General features: G+C 41.0%; 1 protein-coding gene across 1 annotated transcript in view; it reads left to right on the top strand.

The window, feature by feature from the left end:
* Positions 1-18,294, top strand: part of plekhh3 (pleckstrin homology, MyTH4 and FERM domain containing H3) — a 40,544-nt gene that overhangs the window by 15,752 nt on the left and 6,498 nt on the right. Inside the window, exons 3-9 of the mRNA XM_081610157.1 lie at positions 5,260-5,354; positions 10,298-10,480; positions 11,539-11,696; positions 13,639-13,762; positions 13,849-14,146; positions 16,795-17,002; positions 17,166-17,293. Coding sequence (XP_081466283.1) covers positions 5,260-5,354; positions 10,298-10,480; positions 11,539-11,696; positions 13,639-13,762; positions 13,849-14,146; positions 16,795-17,002; positions 17,166-17,293 — 1,194 coding nt within the window. The remainder of the gene's footprint in view (positions 1-5,259; positions 5,355-10,297; positions 10,481-11,538; positions 11,697-13,638; positions 13,763-13,848; positions 14,147-16,794; positions 17,003-17,165; positions 17,294-18,294) is intronic.

Raw genomic sequence — 18,294 nt, 5'->3', positions numbered from 1 at the left:
GTGCTGATCTCGAACCACACAGCTATAATTTTTAACACATTTCGAGTTTCAGCAGGTCTTGTGGTGATACAATAAAATAACGATTTTCTACCTGGAGGGAAGAGTTGGCAGGAGGAGATGAGAGAGATGTGCTGTCTGTAGATGTGTGCTCACTCTGTTCTCCATGCTGCCTAATCCCCATATCAAATTGTTTCCTGCACTCCACAGGAAGTTGCCTGCTGAAGGCCTCGTCACCACAACCTCTGCTGGAGCTTCTGGGAATGTGGGGGTGGTAGCAGTAGATGTTGGAGGTTAGATTGGGGTAGTGGGGCTGTTGGACAGCTGTGGAGATGCAAAGCCCCCGCATCAATTATGCTCAAACACTCGCTCTAAGCTTTAGGACTGTTTTTTTTTTTTGTTACATGCTGTATAGTGCTGTGAAAAGTATTTGCTCCCTTACAGGTTTCTTCTGCTTTGCATCTTTCCCACTTTCATTGTTCAGATGCTGAAACAAACTTTAATATCAGAATAAGATGCGATGGGGATAGAAAGAGGGTTATTTGATTTATTTATATACTACAGTATGTAACTTTTCAAACAAAATTGTTTTTCCAGACAATATAACATGAGGCAGATAATCTGTGAAAAAAGCTAGCTCCTCTGCCTTTTCCCTGTGGTCCTGCAGCCATCTGCAGAAATGCATCACGCCCAGTCAGAAGCAACCAGTCGGAGCCAGGATCAGGGTCTTAGCTCTGTCAATCAGGCTCATGTATGCGGTGCTCAATATCCCAATGTCATATTAACTTACTTATAGGAAAACTGTTTATCCCCCATCATCAGTAGCCATGCCAACTAGTCTAAGCATTCATAGCTTGCTCTGGTCTCGAGAACCAGCTGTAGCATAGCAGAAAGCAAGTGGAAGTGAGCAACACATACCTGCGAATGATTGACAACATTAAGACCATCCCCCTGCTTCTGATTGGGAGCGGCGTATTTCTCCAGATGACCATTGTTTTTTTATATTTTGGGAGTGTTCTTTGTTTGTTTGTTTTTTGTTTTGTTTTGTTTTGTTTTTTGTTTTTTTACAGATTATCTGTCTCAGATTATCTGTTTTATGTTTAACAGATATTTTACAAACATATTGTTTACTAAGGTTACATACTGCAGCTTTAGACTTCAGGATGTCAAAAAGCTATTCAGACAAACCTGGAGCAGTGTGAAATAGTAATTGCCTCATAAACCTCATAGTTGTATCGCCCATCATGATCACAACTGTTTGTATGTTGTGGAGGGATATTGGCCGTTCTTTGTTTCGACATGGCGTCTATCACTTTGGCGAAGCAGTCCCAAACCATCACATTACCGCCACCATTTTTGACTTTGGGTATTGTATTTTTTCTGAAATGCTTTTTTAATGTTATCAGCAGATGTAATCGGAAGTACAACTCCCAAATAGTACCGCTTTAGTCATAAGAGCACAGAATATTTTTCCAAAACGGTGGTGCTTTCTGGTAATTATGAAACTGTTCTCTCTGCTCGGCAGTGGTTTCCACCGTGGTTCTCTCCCATGACTGTAGTTTTTGTTTGTTTTGTTGCAGTTGAATCTTGAATAGTGGCTGTATTAAAGATTCAGTAATCCTGAGTAAAGATTACTGAATTAGATTGGGGTAGTGGGGTAGATTGGGGTAATTACTGGATTCAATAGTCTTGAATAAAAGCTATTCAAGAATATTGAATAATAATAACCACTCCATCCATGTGGTTTTCTCCCATGGATGGAGTTTTTGTTTGGTTTGGTTTAATTGAATCTTTAATAGTGACTATAACAGAGGCAAGTGAGGCTTTGCAGTACTTTAGATGTTGTTCTGGTTTCTTTTGTGACTTCCTGGGTGAGTAATCAGTCTGTTCCTATGGCAATTTTGGTAGACCTACCACTTCATATAGGGTTTACCACTGCTTAATAGTTTCTCCATTTGTGGATATTGGCTCTCTTGCTGGCGTCTCAATGCTTTAGAAATGTCTTTGTGACCCTTTCAAAACTGACGGATGTCAATATCTTAGTTTCTCATTTATTTTGCGTTGGTGACAAGTGGGGCAATTATAAGCGCTCTAGTCCCACATAGGACTAATTTAATTTGAACAGCTTTTCAATTGGTGAAATCATCACATGAAAACTAAATTCTGTGTTTGTAAAATTTGTTTGAGCTAAAACATGTATGCTCAAAAAAGAAATCTGCAGAAACCTTTCCACTGATGTTGATTACGCTCACAAAACCTATTTACAAACTTTTGTTGCGAGGTTTTGTGAAAGCAGCACCTAGAAAAGCTACACCTTTAAAGACTCACATGATTTTCATCATTGTACCGATGGCCAATGCAACTTCATTTCTTTTTAAAATGTTTGAATGCTGTTATTTCTGTCTCATTTTTAGTGTGTTTTGTAAGGAAACAGACACAAGTGAGTTTATCTTAAAATAACATTGAATGGCTCCTGTCTGCTAAGTGATGCTGACAACAAAAACAGCAATTTGTGGTACTTAGCTGATTTTCCACATTAACAAGCAGTCTCTGTAAAGGTTATTGGACATTAGCCTTGACTTTTTTTGTTTTTTTTGGATACAATACTAAAGCAGACTAACAAGCAGCACTCAGTTTAAAGGCCAAACATGTTGTCCTGTTAACGGTTGAAACTGGGACTTGATGAAGTGTTTTTTTTTTCTTTCTCCTATATCCTTCCCACAACCTCTCATTATTTTCCTATTTATCCCTCATTATTTCCATAAGGAAAAGCAAACTTGACTTAGAAAGATGAACTTGCTTACATCCAGGTAAAATATTTAGAAAAATCCTTATTTCCCTGAAATAGTCCAGGTGTCTTTACCATAAAGAAGGTGAGGGTTGTAAGTTATAGACAGGACTAGTAGGCAAAGAGCTTTTCAGTTTTGGTTAGCTTCTTTTTCACCATCACAGGTTGGTGCGGATTAATCTGTTCATTTCTCGCTACTTTACGTTACTTATTTCTGCTTGAAACTCTAGCATGAGAGTCTTTTAGGCGTTACCTTCTTTGAACTCACCCTTAATTAGTTACTTGATATCTCAAAAGCTTCTGGCACTCTAGTGATGATGCATCTCCAGAGGCTTCTCCTCAGTAAATTAGTTTATTTGTGTGTGCTAAATTGCTATTTTGGCATTGTAACAGTAGCAAACACCAGTCAAGAGACTCAGCTTCAACATGGGCACTTTGAATGCCAGACCACAAGCTCCCCTCAGGGAGTGTTTCTATACATACTGTCTGCATCCAGTTTGAGCTGTCTGGCTGTCTCTGCTATGCAACAGGGCTCATAAACAACCCAAAATAAGAGATGTCGTCACATTTCAGTGTTTATTTTAATGCATTTAAGCATAGCCAGCAGTTCACCACTGCATCAAAGAAACTGGTGTAGTGATACCATATGACCTGAGGTGACTAAGCCCCGAATCGCTCTCGGTTCTGCTTTTGTCATGAAATATCAATTTCCTCATGTATAATGGAACATTTTGTGGCTTTACACGTTTTACCATCTGAACATTAGTCTCTGTACTGGAACAACCATCTGCAAATTAAACATCATAAAGAGACATCTTTGGGAATTATCTGAGAAATGACTTCAGCAGTCTGCAGTAAGATGAGTCTAAGCAGATAAGGCGATATTGGGATTTATTTATTACCACTGCCTTCCGTGTGGAGGAACCCTCTGCACTTATCAGATCGATAGTCACATAAATCAGCTGATGAAGGCTTGGGTGACTGGAGGCCAATAACTCTGGGAAGCAGGGCCCAATTTATTTGTCTCATCAGTAATCCTAGGAGGCGGTCAGAGGGGGAGGAGGACAGGAAGTCTTGAACCTCGCATTTCGGCCCAGGAAATGGAGAAAATAAACAACTTATTAGATAAATAAACGAGGAGAGATAAAACCTCTCAGCAGTCTAATAGACTGAAAACTGGCCTTATTCTTAAGTAACTACAAGGTTCCTATTCAGTCTTGAAAACTGTGGAATTTATACAGACTTTCTTCAAAATCCTGAAACTTTTTTCCTGTTTTTATATTTAAATGTGGACATTTGTCTTTAGTTTACCACATAAAAACTGCTCGTTCCTCATTGATCATTTCGGTTTTTGTCACCAACAACCAGACATACACTCAATCAAAAACCAGAAATGAGTCATGCCACTGCATTTTTGACCCTAAGGTCATTTCATGTCTGAGTTTCTATCTGGACCCAAGCTTCTTGAAATGTGTTCATTTGAGATGACACACAAAGTACGGAAATTCCAGTTTTGGACTTCTATGAACTTTAAGGTTAACTCTCTTATGAAGGATTTATATTTTAATCTCTGATAATCCAGTTAAAGTATTTCCATGTATTAGAGATTTCAACTGTTTCTAAAAATGTCCTGATGTCATTAGGGGGGGGAACAAAACACAACAAAAACTACCACACTGCTGTGTTAAAAGCTTGTTCCTGCTATGTTTCATTTCTTGGTTTATGATAAAACTGATGATGAAACCTAACTTTGCAAAGATTTTGTCCTCAAATTTCCACACAGTTATCAAAACAGCAAGTAAAAATCTGGAAAATGTACTTTAGAACTTTTATGAAGGGGGGGAAGCAACTTTTCACCAGCCAATTTCAGACCAGATGCTAAAGTTAAAATCTATCTGTGGTAGCTGCTTGATGGTTGGAAGATCAGCAAGAGAAAGAGCAGCCGCTCAGCCGATTTACAGATGTTTTTGATGTTTATGCTTTTAACTATCCAAGATGTGACCCTTTGACCCTTTTGCCTTCCTCTGACCGGCGCAAGCTGGCTGGCTGGGAGTCAGCCCGGCGTCGCCCTGTCACGTTTATTTTCAGTCGCCTGTTTGGCTCGCCAGCCAAAGTGATAAAAGAGACTCGAGCTGTCCACAGTGGCTTGCCGTGCATCAATGTGCGCTTGCAGGATTGCGAGCTGAGTGGTGGTGGGGGGGCAAAAGGGGGGGAACGAGAGAGGATGAGAAGGGAAAAGACGAGACACCAGATATTTGTGGCACTTCTTTCTATTCCCCCTGTCTGACCTTCTCCACTTAAGAGTATGTGACAGGCTTTTGAGTTGGCAGAGAGCGGCATGGTGATTGGAAGTTGGGTCTCACGGCCAGCAGTTCGTCTCTGAGCCAGTTACAGTAGCCGGCCAGTTTTAGAGGAAGGCTTGAGTTGAGAGGGAAGCTGGGTTATTTACATTTTCTTTCTGCTCTTCTGCACAGGCACACTGTCTCTCAGTCACCTGTAAAAATGAAGAAACCGACCAATGAGGAGTATGGGATGGGGGTGGATGAAGAGCCTGATCTGATAGTAAAAGGTGAGTTTGAAGTTATTACTTTACTCTTTAATCATAATCAGTGCATTCAGTTGTTATGAAATACACAATGTGTTCAAGTGGCATCATAATCAAATCCCTCACATATCTTCTTTGTATCACGTTGATGCTAACTGAATTCCTGACGGACGAAACTACAGAAAAAAAATAACTCCTGGATGTTTTGATGAACTGAAATCACATATTTCTCTGTTTACATTTTACAAGACAAAAACCTGCAACCCTAAATAGTAGAAACACCTAAATGCGCTAGGCTAGGATTTTTTTTGTACTTTACTGTAGAAGGTGTTTCATGATCCAAACTGTCTGTTGTCTTTGCCGCTCTTCCTGTGTTCATGTTATGAGAACTACTGACATCAGTGGTCTTGTCTTCATGTCTACCACTTTTGATTAATGATCTCATGAGATATTCCTGTACAAATATGTTTTCTCTTTTACCTCTGCTGAGAGGGAGCAGTAAAATGCTGTTGCTTGGATGTGTTGCGTCCTGTTTGGAATAGTGACAAAAGCAGATTGCCTAATTCTGACTGCAGTTGCCATGCATCTCTGACTTGCCCTCCTCTCTACGCACCCTTCATTTCTCACTGTTGGGTTTTCTTTAAAACATTTCCTTGTAAAAGTATGCACGCCCCTTGAACTTTTAGACATTGTGTCACCTTGGAGATGCAAACGTCATTGTGTTTAATTGAACCATTAGCTGTGAAGAGGAAGGAAAATGAATGCAACTTTTTCGTATCTAGATTTGTATATGAATCATGCCCCGTTTTTTCTTACACACCTTACATAAAATCACTTGCAGCCATTTGCCTTCAGAAGTTCCCTAATTAGTAAATGGAGAATGAGGGTGCATGCATTCACACCAGCCCTGTTTAGTCCCCTTTAATCAAACTGTTTGCTTAGCAAGTCTGGTTCATTTGAGGCGGTAGGAACTGTGGTCCGCCTAAAAACTTTGGTCTTGGTTCAATTTCATTGAACTCCAGCATGGTTCAAATTCGTACATGGATGCCAAGTGGACAGGAGACCACACCACTCCGAAAGCAGGAAGCAGTGAAAATGTTTTTCAAAGGGTTTGGTTTGTTTGGCAGAGTGCAAAATGAAAGCGAACCGCAAACCTGATAATGTGACAAATATTGCAATTTTGCAATAGACTCAAGCAAACCGAATCTACCAGACTATCAGGTGTAAAAACACCCTTAAATTTTGATCTACTATGTGATACCACCATGGTGACTGTGGTAGTGGCAGCATCACGCTTTGGGACAAGGGAGATGATGATGAAAATAATTGTTACGGGATGCATAAGGATTTAAACCAGATACAGCCAAACAGAGCTACAAGGGAATAGTTTAGATTAAAGCACATTTTGGCATTAAATAACCTCGGCAAAGTCTAGATCTTTGCCATAAAACAGTGTCAACACTGTTTTATGGAGATTATCTTGCGTTCCTTCCTCTTTCACTTCACGATTATTCACTACCTTGCATGCAAAACCCCAACATAATACTTTGCAGCTTGCAGTTTTGAATTTTAAAAATGTAATAAAATAAGAAAAGTTTGAATACTTTTGCAAGGTGAGCAGGTTCCTTTCCCTCTGTCATTTTTTGAAATTGCAACCATTGCACTATAGCAATCTTGATCAGAAATCACTAGACTGCACCGGTAAACACATTTTCACTGAGGGACACCTGAGGGTGTTTGATAATTCTGCTCATTTTTCTCAATAAGACTTCAAAGAATGCCTCCATTAGGGCATTTCTCTTCCTGTACATGTTTATGTCTTCTTTTTTTCCCATCTAGACATCCTGAGGCTACGTGGGGCGAATATTGCCCCAGTATCTAAAATAGGGCACTGCCAATGCAGATATAGACTGATGGTGTGAGGATAAATTGTAAAACCCATGGAGTGGTGACAGAAAGAGATGTTGACATTGGTTTATTGACATACCTTTGTTGATTTATGGTTAAAATTACTCCTCACATGATGCATGGCTTTGCATGCTCCAGTAAACTGCAGCTTAGCAGTCTGGATGTGTCTGATCCAAAAGAAGGAAAAGGTTATGCAAGTATATTTTGCACAAATGTAAAGTTCGTCTTGCCACTTACAAATTTTATTTAAAAAAAAAAACAAAAAAAAAAAAACATTATTGTTGGTCAATAGTAGGCATTTATTTCAGCTGTTTGTTGGCAAGTTGGAAGTTTTTCCTCTAATTTTATTCTTTAAAAGCAAAATGTTTCCCAAGTTTAATAAAGTGGAAACAAAACTGGCATAGATGTTTCCCCTGTAACGTATTCCAATGAATATCTTAGTCAAACCAATTTGAATGCATGACTGTTTTTTACAGTAACATTATGCGTTGTTAAATTTGTGGAACAAAAATCCAGTATTCTGGAAGCAGTAGGAGGTTTGGAGGAAAAACAAGTGGAAATACACAGAGAGAGATTGTTTTCTCAATCTATGTTTGAGGGGGGCAGGGCACTGAGAGGTCAGGGGTCACAAATGAAACAAATTAAGGGCGAGCCGTGGCCCTCAGGGGAAACATTAGCAGGCTACAGAGATGGGATCCAGATGGAAGAGCCTGAGAGGGTTATACACAGGGGGTCTGGGGACTCTTCTGCCCTTTCTGTCTTTTCCTTTCTCTGCTTTTTTTTCTAATCACACTGGTTAAAGTTGCCAAAAAGCAATGCATCTGTGGAACATCCTGTCTCTGTGACGGGAGAGGGGGGTGTCAGCAAGGCAGTTGTACCCTTCTCGTCTTGGCTCTTGCCCAGACAGCTTGTCTGTCTCCACTGTTCCACATCCAGGCTGTTGGTAAGCTACAACCCTGCTGTAGCTCATGATTTTTATTTTTTTCTTGCCAGCATTTGATTCGGATTTTATCTGATGTGGTGTAAAATAGATTTTATTATTTTTTTCTTACCTAAGCTATTTGTGGTGCTTTAACAGATACAAAATACACTTATTTCATATACAGAGGTATCCTTAAACGGGAATCTAGGTATACCCGTCAATAGATTTTTATTTCTGAGCAGCACCAAAGCAGTGGGACCTTTGTTTTGCCTGGGAAAACTCTGGATCAAGGTTCAGAGTCGGGAGAGAGGGGAAATGGGGAAGATGAAAGGAAATGGGAAGAGAGCAAGTACAGAAGGAAGAAAGATGCCGGCGAAATAAACACTGGCTGACAGGTGGCACACAGCTTGCTAACCACAGAGGAAGCTGTGATGCTGATCGTGGCGTCATTAGTTTTCACAGGGTTCGAGGCTGAAAGTCTATTTCCTAATTGTCCCTTTTAAAAGTATTCCCAAGACGGGCTGAATGAGCCATGTGCTCTCGCATGAAGTCGCCATGTATTTGTTCCTCTGCCATTCCTAAACACCGCCTAGACCTACACCGGGCGGCTTACGACGGCTCTCCGTGCTCTCACTGTCAGCTCTCCATATAAACTTTGATCAACACCATAACCGCTACCAGAACCCGTCAGCCGACTTCTGTTTGTCTACAGGCAGAGTTTGAATTGGGCTCTGCCAGACTTGCTTATCTATCTGTTCTCGGATTAAATACTTATTAAGAATGATTCGCACACATAGCCGAAGGGAGGAGAAGTTCACTGTTTGGGAACAGTGGTTCTGTTTTGCTGCAGTCTTAACCAACCCTCAGCGCTTTGGGAGCAAAACAGTATTGCATTGTAGAGGCGGGCTTGGCGAGTACAGAAGGCATGTCTACAAGCATGACTGCTGTAGTCTCTTTGTCTCCCTCTCTGTCACTCTGTTCTAGTAACACTCTCTCCTTCTCACTCTGTCCGCCTCAAAAGTGGTAATTATGTTGGTTGCATGCAACAACTACTGTCTGTTCTATTAGCTGCTCGTATTTTCGTCCACTTGTGCAGTGGTTCTGAAACATTTTATAACGGTAACTGCATTTTCCAAGTATCGCCACAACATACATAAATAGTAAGGATGCATTTTATTCGGCTGGGATAGCATTGAAAAGTTGAACACGATGCACATCGACATCATCAGATGCGTTAAATGAGGTTGTGTTATTTTCTATCAAATCGTCTGCCCCTCGTCAGCGTTTGACTCTCCAAGTTATGTTCTCAAACTTGTTGCATTGAGGACAGCTGAAGCTCTTGATGAAATTCCTCAAGACTGGAGACTAATACAATATCCTATCTAAGTGCACTTCAATTGCCAATTAATGTGTCGATTCATGAGACGCACTAAAGCATTCTAGATGTGCATTCTCCTTTAATTTATTTCAGCAATTCATTTCAACAAAACTCAATAGATTAATTACAAACTGTGCATCATGTCTGTGGTTACACCTGTTTTTTGTTGCCTTTTTTTTTTCTTCCACTCAATTTTCCATTAAAATGCCTGCATAAAGCACTTTGTATCAGCAGTCTTTCTCATGATTGTGTTGGCAATAACGGAACATTTCTGACTTAAACTGTTGTATGTTTCATCAAATTTTCTGAGAAACTGAGTTTTAAGATTTTAACTGTAAGCTATCACCATCATAAAAAAAATATAAAAATCCCACAAAGTTTGAGTTCAAAGTGCAAAAGTTTTGTTTCTTGCCAACAGACTTCAAAATCCAGCATGGTCAATATAGTACTTATTGAAGTTATACTTTGGTTTGAGAACCACGGTCCAGTTTTTACCCAAACAAGTTGGAATTTATGGAAATTTAAGGAAGTTAAAGCTGCTTCAGTGAAAATAATAAGATCTTTGTCAATATTTGTGTGTTGGCTTATTTTTTGCTCTGTTTCTTGTGTGAGAATTAAATATAAACCTGCAACTTGAACCCAAACAAGTACTGTTGATTCTGTAAGCAAATCTTCTAATTGTTTTGTTGATTTCTTTTTTTGTTTGTTTTGAATTTGTCAAATAATGCTGGTGTTTATTTTTTGTTTAAAAAAAAAAAGGTTGGCTTTTACGGGAGGTTGGTGGCAGCTGGATAAAGCACCGTCGGTACTGGTTTGTGCTGAGCCAGGATTCCCTCGACTACTACACCGGGCCAGAGAAAGGCGCGCGGAGACTGGGCACGCTGGTCCTCACCAGTCTCTGCTCTGTCATTTGGCCAGACAAGCAAACTTACAAGGAAGCAGGTGAGCTCAGGAAATGTATGTTTATGCTCATAAAGTGCACAGAAATGGGCAGAAACAGTCTTGCGTGGTTTCCAAGAATTTACGTAAAGCCAGACATGCTTCAAGTCTTTACCGGGAATCATTAGATGGAGTTTTCCCTTGCATTGTCTTCAAAGATGTGTCTTTTGAGCCCTTTTCCTTCCCTACTGTGACACATACACATACTTTTGGGAAATCCCAGTTGTACTTTTTTCCAAAAACATGACTCAAGGCTGAATTGGAAGCCTCCATCCACCATTTCCCTTTTTTAGATTACCGAAACAAAAGAATTAAAGATTTCAGAAGACAACTCTTTGTTGTGTGACACTGGGATGACCCTGTTCTTGTCACTGTCATAGACTGTCTGTCTGCCTGGATGTTCTTCAGTGGAGGAGATTATGTCCTGCTGACTTAACCAAAACCACTTGAAACATCCTGACTTGTTCTTTAAATCCAAGCCAAAACATGTTTCTTGCTAAATCATTGCACCCAGGGACTTTTTTGTACAGAAGTGTGCTTTCAACAGTGGCTGTGTCACAAACACTACTTGAATACTTTTGTGTTTCCTGTAAGTCACTGAGAAATTTGTCAATAAGCAGTTGCAAGAAAGCTTTACTTAAGATTATCTTTGCTTAATTTGTGGCTTGTATCTTTATCTAGAAGCTAAGCTTAGTCATGTAATGGCCATGTAGCTGTTAGCTACTTGTGATAACCTGCTGTTAGCATAAAAAGCTATATCTAATACTTCCTTTGAGAAACTAGGAAGCAGATTCTTCTTTTTTTTTTTTTTTAGATTTATTTTACAGTTTTTTTTCTCTCTAAGGTCATATTTACTGCAGAAAAACTGTTCTTGTTTGGTTTTGGTGTGGCTTGAGGTTTTGCTTGGCCTTTGATCCTCAGTGAATCCGTGAGAGGAAGTTTGAGAGAGTAAGAGAAAGTCTAGATGTTTCCGTGTATGACTACTTCCTTTTAACTTAAATTACACTCAAAGATCAGGTTCAGGTTAGACTTGTGTAATTTTTTTCTCATGTTTTTTTCAGGTTACTGGAGCATTACTGTTTATGGACGGAAGCACTGCTACAGGCTGTACACCAAGCATTTCAATGAAGCAGTGCACTGGGCCTGCGCCATCCAAAAAATCATCGATACCAAATCTCCAGTGGAAACGCCGACACAACTTTTGATTCGAGACATCGAGGTGGGCCACATGAAAGAAAAAAATAAACATACATAAGCATGCACACAATTCCTGCCAACTACTTGTGATAAGAGCCACCAAACACAAACAGCCATCGGACTGCTCATTATTCAAGCCGCTTTGTTGTCATGAAAACCACACGGCCACATCATTCTGGGAATCCAAAGTTTACTCTAGACCCTTTTTTTTTTCCCTTTTCAATGAACTCTTGTCATGTTATCAAACTATGACGGCATACAAAAGCATAACGATAAAGGTATTTCCAGGTATTTAAACATAACTTTCCCAAGCATGCAGTGTATTTTATATACAATTTGAGAGGAGTTGAATGGGAATAGTGTGTGTTGGAATCTCATTTGGCAGAAAGGGAACTTTTATTGCATCAGCCCATCCTTGGGGGTTAGAAAAGGGGCAGGTTTTGGCAAAGGAGGTGGAACAGGGCAAGGCAAGAAGCTTTGGGTCCAGATAAGCAGCCCTTTGCTTGGCCTCCTGTGTCCGTAATCTCTCAACGAGACTCTCTAATCTTCAAGAAAGTGGTTAATCTACTTGCCCGTGTCTATCACTGTGTGTTCAGCTAGAGGGGGCCGAGCTTACGCTTGGAAGAAAAGAAGAGACCTGCTTTTTAAAGGTCTGTTTAGCAGACTGAAAGCAGAGCTTGAGTGAAAAACAAGAAAAATTTTAATTAAAAAAAGATTCAAAGCATAACCAACGCAGCAAAGAAAGAAAAAATGCAACTGGACTAAAAGAATCAAGATAATCAACACCATTTTGAAAATTCACTTAAAAAACATTTGCTTTCGATCATGGAAAGTCTGAATTACTTTTCGGACAATGAAAGAATCCAAAAAACTTTGCCAGAGCTTTATTTGTGTATGTTGGAGAAATCAGCATTTTCCTTAAAATTACTGGCAGCTTTGAAGTGACTTGGGTTTGTGTTTGTCTGTGATAGATGTTGTGCAGTATTTTCCAAACTGGTTTCAAACCATGATGATCACTTATTAGCCCCAAATCTGTTTACAATAAACCTACCAGTATGTATATGACACTTCTTCACATTTCACTCAGAAACTTAGATGTGTTTTATTGAAGCTGCATGTGTTGGACCGACACAAAGTTGTCTATAGTTGTGAAGTGGAAAGAACACAATGCATGTGCTTTTAAATGTTTTCCAAAAGCTTCTCGCTCAGTTCCGATAGAACACTTTGAATTTTGTGGCTGTAATGTGTCAGGAAAATCTGGAAAAGTTATTTTTGCTGCATTTAGCCTAACTTTTGCAAGACTCAAGTGTGTTTTCTTACATTCTTAGTTAAAAAGCGCAACTTTCTAAATCTAACTTTATCATTATTATCTGCATTTCCTGTGAAAAACAGCTGAGTTGTGGATTTCGCCACAGAGCAGGATCTCATTCCCACAGCACAAACAGAAGACTGTTAAATTTGCCACACTAAGAAGGGCAAAGCTGACTCGCTTCACAGTGAGGCAGACCTAGAGAGAGAGAGAGAGAGAGAAAAAAATGGAGGAATTGGAGTAGTTGCAGAGTCAGGAGAGAGCCAGAGCCGTTGCAACGTTACTAATGAGCAACAGGTGTTCGGGGGCAGTAGCGTGGAAGCCATCTGTTTACTGCTGGAAGGCATCTATCCACATACACAGTGAAAGACAGAAACGCACGCACAGTCAACCCATTGACACTGGCGGATAAAGTATAACGTGTCAGTCATGCAAGTGTGCTGTGCTGGGTCATCACTTGACCTTCCTGTTGCTTTTGAGAGCTGCCAGAGCCGAATTGTGACCCTGGTCAGATCAACCTTGGTCACCTCAGACGGACGAAAGCACGCGTTAAATCACAGATGCTGACAGCCCTCCCGACTGATTTCAGGAACACAGAATGAATATGATATTGTACAGTGATCAAATTTTTGTTGTTGTTTTTGTTTGCACACAGGAGAATAAGTTCAACCCGGAGGTGGTGGAACACATCTACCAACACAACACCATTCTTAAATACACCCAGGGACCACTCTATGCTCCTCTGCTTCCTTTCCCTTACGGCAATCTGGAGCACACATGTGAGTACCTGAAGATTTACACGTCGGACACGACAATCGCTACAGTTTTATTTTAGTATCTGTACCATGCGATTGTATCTCTTCAGACCACAATGGGAAGGGCTACGGCTCGGTGCGTGAGGAGGCGGTGAAGCTCTTCAACTGCCTGCAGCAGCTGGAGTCGGCGCGGGAGCCGGTTCCAATCATCCAGGGCGTGCTGCAGACCTGCCTGGACCTGCGGCCCCTCCGTGACGAGGTCTACTGTCAGCTTGTGAAGCAGACCAGCCACACGCCTTCCCCGAACACCGCTGCGCATCTCCGTTACTGGCAGCTCCTCACCTGCATGAGCTGCACCTTCCTGCCGGGGTCCACCGTGCTCAAATACCTGAGGTTCCACCTCAAAAGGTAAGGGCTGCTCAAAGGCTCACTCTATTAGAATATATTAAAATATACATTTATTCTATACATATACATTTGGAAAATTAAGAACATGCATGGACTGGCATGAGATTCTCATTGGCATTTTGAGTGTGATCTGATGACCGATGAGCAGAAGTTTTACCGGATGCAAAATAATCAAAACTAAAATATCGCAGAAATAACAATGTTACAATTTCAAATAAACACACTAAATTGAATAGTTTTAGGTGTTAGTATTAACACGGTACAGCATGCTGATATTAGTTGTTTGTCAGTCAGGCTATCTGCTCTTTTAGCAAGCCTGCAGTCAGATTTGTAGCTTCCTAACAGGTTTTAAAGCAGTGGAGTGTCGTGTTTGGACAATGGTGAGCGATATGCTCAGATTTTATGAGTTTCTAGTTAGAATTCCTCTGAAGTCCTCTGATTTTTGACTGGGACACTTGAAGCTCACCAAAAATCTCCACGTCCTCCATCCAACATAGCAGCTGTACAAGTATAGGATATAGTTACAGCATTTATTGGCACTTGTATTTTATTAAATTGGTGGCAGATATGATACTGTAAAATATGTGTTTGCGAACATGTTCATTTTGTTTGAATGCACGAAATGTTTTCCTTTCTGAATGTTGCAGTCTCCTCTCTACCGTAACGTCATTCAGAGCCCCAGCATCCAAAACAACCCAAAACACATGCAACTGGAAAAAACTCAGGCCAGAATGGCACTTTTTCTGTCATAAGGATTTGAAAAAAATACTTTTAAGAGTTTTAAAGTGAAACTTTTTAAACCTTACCAAGGACTGACATCAGCAACCTTTTTTACTAAAACATGTTTTTACAGATCTTTCTTTTTTTTTTTTTTTTTTTTTAATTGGATTTGCTCACGTTAAACACAGATCAAATAAATCTTAATGTACAGAAACCACCTTTCATCTTGTACTTGTTGCATTTTCAAGCAGACAGTAAGGGATTTTTTTTTCTATTTATTTTCTATCTCTTACCCATCTTTGTGCAAAGGTTTTTTTCTTGAAGAAAAGCGGAAAACAAAGGAACATTTCATTTGGCATTGGCATTTTGAAGTAACAGATTTTACATATAACGTCAGATTTTACATTGGACTGAGCCGCGTTAAACCGAATGTGACATCAGGCCAGGAGTTGGTTGTTGGTGACGGGGAGGAGCCTGAGATGCAGAACAGGTTTAGCTGGGAGATGAAGGTGAACCAGTAGTTTCTTGGAGACTGTCGAGTCTAGACGTTGGACAAAAAGCAGGCGCCAGTATCCCTAACCACTAGTTTAGATATAGTAGCATGATATGCTCCACATTGTTAACATGCTCCCGAGGACAGATACAGTGTTCAAGGGCTGGATTTGCAGGTCTGAATTAGCCCCTCTGTCAAGCCTGCTTATCCAAGTTGTTAGCAGTGCTGAGCCTCCTGCTCTAGACTTTCCAACACCGTGCCATCAAACCGCCAACGGGTTCTATCTATGTTTCTACACTGGGAATTGCCCTCTAGCTAATGGAACAGTTGCATGCAATGGCAATTTATAATAACACTGTGGAACTCGCTGGCTCTGTGTTTTGATATGTCTTGCTGTCGCTCTCACGCACTTTCTCTCTCTGCGGATCAGCGCTGAGGCTGCAGCTGGGCAGGAGCTGAGTCTGGAGCTGGGCACCGGGCCCAAAAACCACTCCTCCTCCTCCTCCTCCCCCCCGGTGCCCTGAGAAACCCCCGGGGAATGTCTGCTGTCAGAGGGAATAGGCCAGGAGAAGGAAAGCAGAGCAGGAGGGGGGCAAGAAAGCAGGAAGCAGCAGAAAGGGCCAAAGAGAGGAGAGTAAAGGAAGGATCGCAGAGGCTCAGCGGAACATTCCTGATTATGTTTCAGCAGGACAAATCCCACCCTGTGGCCATACAGTTATGAGATGGCAGGACATTGGAGTTGAATGAGTGTGCTTCTCTGTGTCTGGCAAACGGCTTCTTAGATTTTTCGGTCGTATGCGCGTTTCGACTTTTAGATGAATGCTTGAGCATTATTGTTTCCTTCCTTTCCTGTCCCTCTCTGTTTACACAGGGCTGAACTATTAGCTCCATTACACCATATTTCACGCCCTTTATTGCTCACAAAGAGTGTCAGACTTCAGGCTCCATTTGATATTTGTGCACCTCTTCCCCATCCCCTCCTTTTTTCTTTTATTTTTTTCATAATTAACCGCGCACTGAGCTTCACCTAGCACTCCTGGACAGTCCGCTGGGAGGAAGCAGCAGGTCACTGCCGCTCACAGGAGCGGAAACACCTCTTCCTATTTCCAAAGTCCAAAGTCAAACATGTTTTCTTTTCCATTAGGCTTTTATTTGAAGGACTGGGTGATATTGACTCTTTTAAGTCTTTAACAGGTCGAGTGAGAACATTTCTCATTCCTCGCCTCATTTACTTTTAACATTTCCAGACCGAGGAAAGGTAAAGAATGAAGCTCAATCAAAGGGATGATGTGGAAGGATAAAAAGTTCAAAGATTGGGCCCAACATCAACAGGATTAACAAATCCTCTCTTTCTAAATCATGAGTTGTAGTTCATATTGCATGTGCACAGAGGCAACATATTTTCATTTTCTCATCCTTTTCCTGCTTCCTGCAGAATTCAGAGCCAGAGTCCTGAATCCGAGATGGATAACTACGCGTCGTTCATCAGCGAGGCTTTGGAAAAAACAAAATGCCGCGAGTGTGTGCCATCGTGGGAGGAGATCCAGATGCTGATGAACCGACAGGAGATGCTGTGCACCGTGCACTACCCTGGCCCCGGCTCCTGCCAGCTCTACATCAGCTCTCACACCACTGCCAACGAGGTTTGGGAGCATTTATCAGTGTTCAGCTTGTATGGCTAAACCTCTTCAGATTCTTGCACGTGTTTTTTGTTCAAACTGTGAAAGACACAACTTGAATTCAGAGCCTCAACAACCCCAAACTTTTTTTTCTCCAAACTGTCTTCCCTCCCTTGCCTGTCATCAGGTGGTCCGAAGGATGCAAGAGAAGCTGGCCCTTCAAGACAGCAAAAATACATTTGCACTGTATGAGCAGAATGCACTGTGGGAGCAGCCGGTCGCTGGGAACTCTCTGATCGCCGACGTCCTGACCAGGTATGAAAGGGATTTGTGGTTTTGACGTTTTAAAAAACGGGCAGTGCCAAAAATCTGTCACAAGTCAAAGCTATCCATGACACCAAGCATGCCTCTAATCCAGAGGCAGACTGTGTATTACAATGCAATACAAGATCACTGGAATATTATTTACTGGCACCACTTCTGTTTGCGCAACTCCCTTTTACCGGTAGGACAGCACTTGATCTATAATATTTTACAGTCTTGGAGCGCACAGAGATGTTTGACCAATCTCAATTTAGGAATCAGATTGAAATGGCAAAGAAAAGACGCTGACTTTGGTTCTGGCGATGCATTTCTTTACATTGGATTCTCATCCAGATTCTTATTTTCACTCTCATAGTATATCAAACTATTCATAATGTGGTGCACTTAAGATTTTCTTGGTTTTTGGAAGTAGAAATGACCCACAGCATCACAGATCCTCCACCATACTCAACAGTGGATGTAAAGTACTTTCCCACATATGTGTCTTTTCACCCGGGGTATTTGTTGTGTTGTTGGGTTTTAGTCTGATCTGACAACAGTACACAGCTCCAGTGTACATTTTTGATGTTAGGAAAGAAGACACCTTTAATTCGCGCCTCTTTCTCGTCTAACTGGTTGGCCTGCAGAGAGAGTCTAATGGTTGTTATGGAAAGTTGGGTGACTGCAAGATGACTCTTTGTGACAGCTCAGTGAGCTGCCAAGATGTTCTAACCGTCCTGCTCACAGTGCGTAGGTGACACAGTTCAAGTTGTTTTAAACTTGAATAGTCTGACTGTAAATATCTAGACGTTTAGGTGAGGAGTTATTTTTGTAGCCGTTTGCTGATGCACGAAGGTCAACACCCTCTTATCTTACTTGACTGGCATGGACTGGCTGAGAGAAGTGGGCTCAATAAGGTGGATTTACTTTTAGGTTTTTTTTTTCTTTTGATTATATATACACTGCTCAAAAAAATAAAGGGAACACTTTAACATTTAAGTGAACACTGAAGT

Source organism: Poecilia reticulata, chromosome 8, assembly GCF_904066995.2.
Source record: "Poecilia reticulata chromosome 8, P_reticulata-male-v2, whole genome shotgun sequence".
In the NCBI taxonomy this organism is placed as follows: domain Eukaryota; kingdom Metazoa; phylum Chordata; class Actinopteri; order Cyprinodontiformes; family Poeciliidae; genus Poecilia; species Poecilia reticulata.
The sequence above is the reverse complement of the archived record's forward strand: the minus strand, read 5'-3'. Positions and strand labels throughout refer to the sequence as shown.